The sequence below is a fragment of the Syngnathus typhle genome, linkage group LG2 (genome assembly GCF_033458585.1).
Source record: "Syngnathus typhle isolate RoL2023-S1 ecotype Sweden linkage group LG2, RoL_Styp_1.0, whole genome shotgun sequence".
NCBI classification, from domain to species: domain Eukaryota; kingdom Metazoa; phylum Chordata; class Actinopteri; order Syngnathiformes; family Syngnathidae; genus Syngnathus; species Syngnathus typhle.
The window spans coordinates 21,414,730-21,422,986 of record NC_083739.1 but is presented as its reverse complement, the minus strand read 5'-3'; the positions used below and the strand labels follow the sequence as shown (position 1 = coordinate 21,422,986).

Sequence of the window (8,257 nt, the reverse complement as noted above, 5' to 3'; positions counted from 1 at the left end):
AGCAGTTTGTTTATAGAGTGGGGAATAAATACCTGGTGAGAGGTCCATAAATCTCATTGAATCCCCCCCTCCACCCCAAAAAAACTACTAACATTTAAGTCACACATTAAATATGACAAAGAATGAAAAAGAGAGCATTAACAGCAATACAACAGGAGAGGGGGGGAAATTTGCACATAAAGAGTATGCCTTAAAAAAAAAAGGACTTGGATTCAAGCCAAACAATCTTGATCTGGACATCTCTGAGTACCACATCAAACAAAAGAAATTAACAGAAAGACAGAATTTCTACAAAGGCGGGAGAGTTTTAAACAATAGGCCGGCATTTGTAACAGAAAGACAGAATTTCTACAAAGGCGGGAGAGTTTTAAACAATAGGCCGGCATTTGTTACCTGTTACTCTATCCTGCTCTTGGAAGCCAATCTAATTGCAATGCTGAAGGTTCAGCCCATCATGACAGCAACCTGGGGAACAAAACAAAACAGACCAGCAAAATCACAGGCTCATGTCAAAGCACATCATCTTGAATGCATTTTCATCCTTTTGTTGATTGTAATCAAAAACTTCATCTAAAACGGTTTAGTTCACAATTAAGTTTTTAATCTGCAAAGTTGACAACTATAGAATGCATTTGTAGATTTAAGTCGGATAAAATCTTTTTTTAAAACGGATATTTCCAGAGTGTGTTGGGGGGAGAAAGAGAGTGAGGAGACAGACCTTCAGTGCTGTTACAAAATCATGTCTATTCAATAATCTCGTGCAACGATTACAGTCTTTGGTTGGTGTGAGAGAAGTGCGCCCCCTTGTTGTTGATTTCTCAAATAACTTGTTCGAGCATCTGCTTGCAAATAAATATACAAACAGTTTTTAGACATTCTGCATTTATTTTGGCCACACGCTTGAGGGGAGAAAAAAAAAGTGCAAATCATCTTCCGACTTCAATATCATTTCATGGTTTTAAATTAATAATAAATATACATGACCATTTCTATTTTGAAATGCTACACAAACGTTCACAGTCAAACAGCAGTCCCCCTTACACCCTGTACATCCAACACAATGCAGTCTGTAGGAGAGTTACAAGAATTGCAGAGACAAAAGTTATATATTTTAGAAAAAATTACTCTCTCACGTGTTTTAATTCCCACAAGTTAAAAAGGATTTGATAGAGATATACTGTAATTACTTAAGTACCCTGTTTAAACTAGTAGTTTATGAATATTTATGCAGATGAGATTAGATGAAATCTTCAACAGTCATTTTCAAAACTAAACAAATTTACCTTAGCATTTTGCATTCACATTACAATTGAGAGTAGTACAATAAAATGTTACAACAACAGTAATTATGGATGCTTGTATTCTACAGTTGACGAATACTTTAAAAAAAAAAAAAAAGACAAAACCTATACCGTATTACATTATTACGATAGTAGCACAGTCCTGATTTTCACCACTTCTGAAATTCTTCTATCTTCAATTTGTACGCCACAGACCATTTGCAATTAATGGCAGAAATATTAGCGATCAAAATTTTCTGAAAACCTTCATATCGATACACAGGAAGGAGACCGATGGGATTTACTCAGCTTTTCTCTCATTAACCCCACGCCCGCCCCACCACAAAAAAAACATTCTCAATAATTCTTCTCATGTTTCCAACAGTACACGTAAGCTAAAAAACGTTCAAGAGAAGCTGTAATACTTGTGTGCTCTGTCCACAGATTAGACTTTTAAGTCTTAGGTTTAAGGGCAAATCCTATTCATTGTTTAAAATACCACACAACTGTAGAACAAACACAAAACATGCAGGAAAGAATTTCCACACAAAAGGCAACATACGACGGATAAGGAAAAAGTAGTGCAAATCCATGCTGACAGTGATTGCTGCCTGCCATCCTCAGCGAGTAGCCCGCCAAGCGAGAAATGAGAGGCCTTTCAGCTTCAACCCTTCCCCATTTCCTCGACAACACGTTGCTGTCAGATTAACTTCAAAGTGCAAATCCAGGATGGCGACGGAAAGTTGATCAAATGGAGGACTGTACTAAACTCCAAACTACCACAGCTCTCACACACTCTCTACTCACAAAAGTAGTTCATTTGTTTTCAGTTCAGTTGTTTTTCTGTCCTCGGTTCAGTCATCTCTTGTACAGCGTCATGGACATTAAGCCTTCGCTGGGTGAAGAAGTGTCAGGGGTGCGCATCATCCTAAAAGTGATAGAGCATACATTACGTTAACAAATTGTTTGAATCAATAACTTCAAACTGAAGAGGACAAGATTTGCCCTTATTTTCTTACGAACCATTATAGCTCAATGACAAATGATATTGTATTGGAAAGAGCACGCCTTCAATGAAGGCCATAACACAGGTTATTTCATTTGTAACATTTTCCACACTACCTGACAGATAGTGTCTTCAAATTGTAGCACTTTGCAAAGAGCTGCCTGCAGCAGTTGCTTCCTCTCGGCTCGGCGCGGTGGGCTCACTTTGTTGTTTCGCTGAAGTGAGTTTAATCCGCGTGTACTGACGAAGAGGAGGGTTGAAAGTACGAACCGTAGGAAGTTCGTTTAAAGTGGAAATGTCATTTTTTGATTCCTCCTTTATGGCTAGTTTGAGTCTCTTGTTTAAAAAACTTGTTGGTTCAGTAGGCGAGGCGGGCCTTTTAGGCGGCCCTGATGTCTGCAGTCGTGTCCTAGGATGAGCTGAGGCTTGTTGCTCGTGAGTGCGGGAGACCCCGCTATGAAGTCTTCCATCGTTTTCCTTTGTCACAGAGATCCCTCCGTCTTTCCTTGTCCTGGCTTCCCTGGGTTTCTTGGGACAGACAGCCATGTGCTTGGTTCGGCTGCGGCGCATTGTGAACTCCCTGCTGCAGTGAGGGCAAACAAACATGTCGTCATGCGCGTGGGAAGGGGACACTTTGTCTGGCAAGGACTTGTTCCTCTGGGGCATGACCTTTTGGACCAGCTTTCGCTTCCGTTTGTTCAGTAATTTCAACTTCAATTTGACTGATGACTCTGTCCTGATGGACTGGCTGGCTCTGTTTGAGGCGTTACTTTCGTTTTCTGAATTGGTGGTGGACAGGACTCCGTTCTGGCTTTTCGCAAAGTGTCGGAGAGGGATGGGATTCTTCTTGGGCGTGTAGCGCCTCTTATCGCTAGCATTGGCACAAGCCAGGATGTGCTTGTGCAGTTCTGGCATGTTATCAAAGCTTTTTCCACATTTGGTGCACCGAATAGCCGTACTGAAGGTTTGCGGAATGTTGTGGGTGGTGAAATTTGTGGCTGAAGCCTGCGAGCCAGCAGGTGACCTGTTATGGTAAGGAAAGGGCGGAGGCTTAAAGCTGGGGTAATGCTGGTTAATGCCAAGACGGACATCAGGCACTTTGAGTTTGCCCCCATCTGAGGCCATGATTTTAATTGTGGTAAACAATTCTTCAGCAGCCACGTCAACTTCATTCTCTTCCTTTTTAACTTCACTTCTTTCTTTCACTTCTTCAGACACATCAGGCAATGAGGTTTTGTGGGGGTAGTTGAAATTCTGAGGTCGGACTTTTCCCTTTTCCTCTTCCTTGAATGTACATTGCTGGGCAGGATGCAATTCCTCCTGGTGCTGTTTCAGATTGCAAAGATAAACAAAGTCTTTAGGGCATGCACTACAAACGTAAGTCTTGTCAACACCGTGTAGGCTTGACCGGTGGTCGAGCAAAGCCGAAGGCTTTTCAAAGAGAAGAACGCAGAACTCGCATTTGTAGGGCCATTCCTCAGCATGGTCGCTGACGTGATGGCCCAGTTCTTTCATTGAGTGGAAGAGCAGGTTGCAGACATTGCAGATGAAGTTCTTGGTGAAAGTCTGCGGCTCCGTGTCACTTGCTGCATCGTCACTTTGGGGGTTGCTTGGCGGGTCGCTTGGTGGTTCTGTCTCCTCAACCTTCTCAACATCGTTTGAGTTGTCAGTAGTGACTTCCACCGCTGAATCCCTTCTTTCAGGATGTTCCTCTTCATCCGCATTTGTAGCCTCTTCTTCTAGGCCTTGTGGTGGTTCAGCCTCGGCAGGACACTCCGGCATCACCGAGGTGCTTGACGACAATGTAACGGACTCTTCGATGGAGGACATGAGAATGGTGGGGTTCTCCGTTGTTGTGTTGGGTAATGACAGCATGTGTTGCTGTTCTATGTGATTAACAAGCATCTGCGTGGATACTGAAGCCTCCGTGTTGTCTTGCACGCCAACCTCAGCGGCAACATTTCCTGGCGCTTCAAGGGAAATTGTGCATTCTATCAGCACTGTGTTACTCGTAATGTACGAGTTGATAAGGGGGTCGTTTAACGCTGCAGTGGGTGTGAACGGCACCTCGGACATGCTTTGGTCTTCGTGTAATGGCGCATCAAGAGAGATTTGATCGGTGAGAAACATGTGACCGGGTAGATTTATGGAAGGGTCAAGTGGATGCGAGAGAGTGACAAGGTTTGGAGCATTTGTACCTGCAAACGCAGAGGTTAGATCACAATGTGGAGAATCGATGCCACCTTCTGTGCAAAGTACCAGCGGCTCTGCTGATATATTTGGTGCCAGCACTTGGATTGGTTGGCTCGAGGGGCTAGGAATAGATAGTGGCGGTGCCAGAACTGTGATTAATGAGGGGGTGGTTGGTAGAACCGGGGGTGCAAACGATACGGTGCACGGTGAAGCCGGTGGGAAACCGAGAGGGGTAAGGGTGGCGGGTGCAGAATTCAGAGGACAGGAGGGGAGCGAAAGTCCATACACAAGTCCTTCTGTGACAGAGTCCACCATATTTGAACCTGTCACAATGGTGAGGTCTGACACAAGAGATGCTTCGTGGTTTGCCACACTTACATTTTCCTCTTCAGCACTCAGAATGGTCCTCTCCTGCATGCACGCATTTAAATGATCTTCCGAGGGGAAAATTAAATTTGGTGTCCGCTGAGATTCTTCGGGGCTCTTTTTTTGCAAACTCAAATCCAGCGCGGCGTCATCTGAAGTCCCAACTTTATTTCGTTTCATTGAATTGGAGAGATCCAGTGGTTGCTGACTACAGCAGTTGTCGACAGTCACAGGAGGCCAGCTCTCTGTTGAAACAGGAATCGCTTGAGGTTCCTCAATCTTCTGGGATGTAGTCTTCGCATTTTCAATGGCACTCCGCCGCATGGGAGAGCCGTACTGGGTGTCCGTGGACATCGAAATGACAGCATCATCATCCGTATCTGTCATTGCTGCTTCCTCGTCAGATGTCGTGTTGTGCTGAAGAGAACTTTGTGGAGAGCTTGTCCTTCTTTTAAACCTTCCCGCCGCAGCAGACACAGATGTGCAAGGTGTTTGGCCATCTAAAAGATGAGTGTCCTGCTTTTTTTGGAGCGGATTCAACTTGGGGGACGGAAACCCAGGGGTTGGTTTTGGGGATGCAAGTAAAATCTCTGTATTCTGAGGAAGTAGAGTTTCTATAAACGACGTCACTAGTTCCGAGGGTGACGACGATACCACCACCCCTGATTCTAGTTCGGTTTGAATCTGGGGTAGAAGAGGAGGTGTTGCGGTTCTTCTCTTAGCAAACGCTTGACCCGGCAGATCTTGGTTGCTCAGAATTGACTCGATACCTAACCCCAGGTTCAACTGGGAGGGATCCACAATCAGGGCATCAAGTCCGAGCAAAGTTGAACACGCAGCATGAACTTCAGCTGCTTCGCAGCCACTCACTGTGCTTGTTGACATTATTTTTCCATCAAAGTAAAAGCTGAGGTTCTGCGAGACACTGCTGGAGACATCAAGCATGTAGTTTCCAATGTGTTCCGTTTCATTCTCCACAACATCTGTAGCAAGCTCGGCTGCGGGATTTGACGTTGCGATGATTATCTGCTGATGATTTTCCTCTTGGGGCGTTTCACTTTGTTCAACACGTGCAATTTGCAGATGCTGCTGGTGGACTGTGCTCTCATGCTGTTGTTTGTTGGTATATGTCACAAATCTCTTCTCACAGAAGCTGCAAGCATGATGCTCGGGCACCTGCTCATCAGGCTGCACAGAGCTGAGTCCAGCCGAAGCAGTTTTCCCCCTCTTGCTTTGATATGTATGTGGCATATTCTTCATCAAAGTGTGACAATGCATGTGTCGTTCCAAGCCTTGTTGGCTGGCAAAACACTTCTCACAGTGCTCACAGGGCAAAGACTTCCAGTCTAGGCGAGTAGCATGGCCAAGGTAGTCATGAACGTCGGGCGTGTTGGGTTCCATCCTGGTGTTGTCTTGACAAATGTCGTCATCTTCCTGCTGTAGATCCTCCCCATCTCCAAATTCAGACATGTGAGGGCTTTGTGCCATTTTCACTAAAGTTTGTATCCACTTCTCTGAAGAAAGGACCTGTTATAGTTGTCACACCTGATGAAGGAATAAATAGATGTCATTTTAGAAAAATAGCGAGGGATGGGCATATTCATAAATGCCCATAAATTGGGATAGGCTCCAGCATGCTCATGACCCTCGTGACGACAAGCTGTTCTAAAAGATGACCATGTTTATTCTTCTAAATACTAAATAGGGTACGTTCAAAGAGATATGCCAATTCTAATGAAAGAAAGAAATAACGTTGACTTTTAAGTTGAAAAACTTAAAGGACACACTGCAACACAAAGATCAGAAAGTTGTATAAAAAATACTTTGATAAACCATCCATAATACAAGCACTACACACAAAACTGTTATTTCACTAAATAAAGGACAAATCAATAAATACAGTAAGAGTCTACAATTATAAATTTGTTTCCACTTACCATTTTAGCAGTTAGTGCAGAGACATAGGGATGCCTTAATCGAAGATGACGACAGACCTCGCTTACTGTTAAAAGAAGACACACATTAGGAAATAGGTGACTTTATACCTATGTAATGCTACAAAAACTTGTGCTGTCTTTGTCTAAATTATGATGCATTAAAATTACACTCAAATACATCAAACACCTAAAAGTTTCAAAGGGAGTTGGGGGGAGGTGGGGTTAAAGGGTAACCTCGCATTCTAAATACTATCGTTCTGTCAATCTCACTTGTATGTACTGGGTTTTTCATCAATAATGTTGCACTTCAGTTATAATCCTATAATGATCACACTCAAATGTTAGTTGTGCAAAAATCACACACGGGTACAGACAAGAAATAATTTTGTATTTTTAGTTTTTTACAATGCCTGATTTTTGGGGGGGCAATGACAATACCATGATCATGTGGCAAATTACGTTTATTTAGTCTTTAAACAGGAATTGTAAATTGTTGTTTGAACTATACACATGCCGTACATAGCAAGAGGGCCCTAAAGAAATTGTAAACAGCTAAAATAACAACTAAACATTTGGTAAATTGATAATTCAGACAAAACCCCAACGGCTAATATTAGCAAAAATGCCACAAAAAAACTAATAAAGGTTAAAATGCTGTTAATACCTAATTCGGGTGCACTCAATATGAAATGCAATAACTGTCAACAAGGGATCATGCTTTAATCTTCTAATTCAAAGTCATGATTATCGTGGTGGTGCGTTCAAGTGCCTCTCCCACACTTGACTTGATGACGCTTGCCGTCCTTGCACCATTGCTAGTAGTCCACACGACACGTCGCATTTCCAGCTTTGACGACAGAGGCTTCTCGCTAGCGCATGGATATACACACCGACTCCTTTAATATATCGATTACAGCCACCATATACGACATGTAACACAACGGCTGCGATCTGTAATAGGCTTTTGACGACCGTCAACATATGCATCTGCGCAGTACTATCCTGCAGGATACTCTATTATCAGACTTAAGCTACTAGCTAGCTACGAGGGTAGCACACAAACCTTACCTTGGCTAAAAACTTGGAAATCAGACTTAGACAGGACATTTAATAGCACGCTTGTCCGCATAAAACCGTTCGTTGTTGTATACGTTTCTGAATTACGTACTTGATTTGCAAACACATGTCGATCAGTAATTTCATATCCCTGTTGTGCAGGTTGTAAACAGCTGGGTGTTCACCACGCACCAGCAATAAATGCTTGTTTCGATTGGGTTAGAAAAGTCGAAGTCAAATTTCAACCAATCAGAGAGAGGTTTGTTCAGGAACACTATACACGAAAGCAACATTGCAAAGAGAAGCGTTTTTCGTCAGCTTTAAACAATACAGTTCTAAAAATAGACTACACGACACGTTACGCATTAACATGACATTTGTGGGTATATTAAACAATACAAAACACAGAAGATATTAAA

General features: G+C 42.9%; 1 protein-coding gene across 2 annotated transcripts; it reads right to left on the bottom strand.

The window, feature by feature from the left end:
• Nucleotides 1-579: 579 nt before the first annotated feature.
• On the bottom strand, nt 580-8,040 carry prdm2a (PR domain containing 2, with ZNF domain a). 2 transcript variants are annotated; one of them, XM_061272156.1, is made up of 4 exons: nt 7,851-8,040; nt 6,783-6,847; nt 2,403-6,390; nt 580-2,208 (listed from the first exon to the last, which is right to left on the bottom strand). In XM_061272156.1, the coding sequence occupies exon 3, from the start codon at nt 6,331-6,333 to the stop codon at nt 2,419-2,421; it is 3,915 nt and encodes a 1,304-aa protein (XP_061128140.1). In that variant the 5' UTR covers nt 6,334-6,390; nt 6,783-6,847; nt 7,851-8,040; the 3' UTR covers nt 580-2,208; nt 2,403-2,418. The 2 variants fall into 2 exon arrangements, with proteins under 2 accessions (XP_061128140.1, XP_061128139.1); XM_061272155.1 differs by having other exon boundaries at nt 7,951-8,031.
• Between the last annotated feature and the right edge of the window lie 217 nt (nt 8,041-8,257).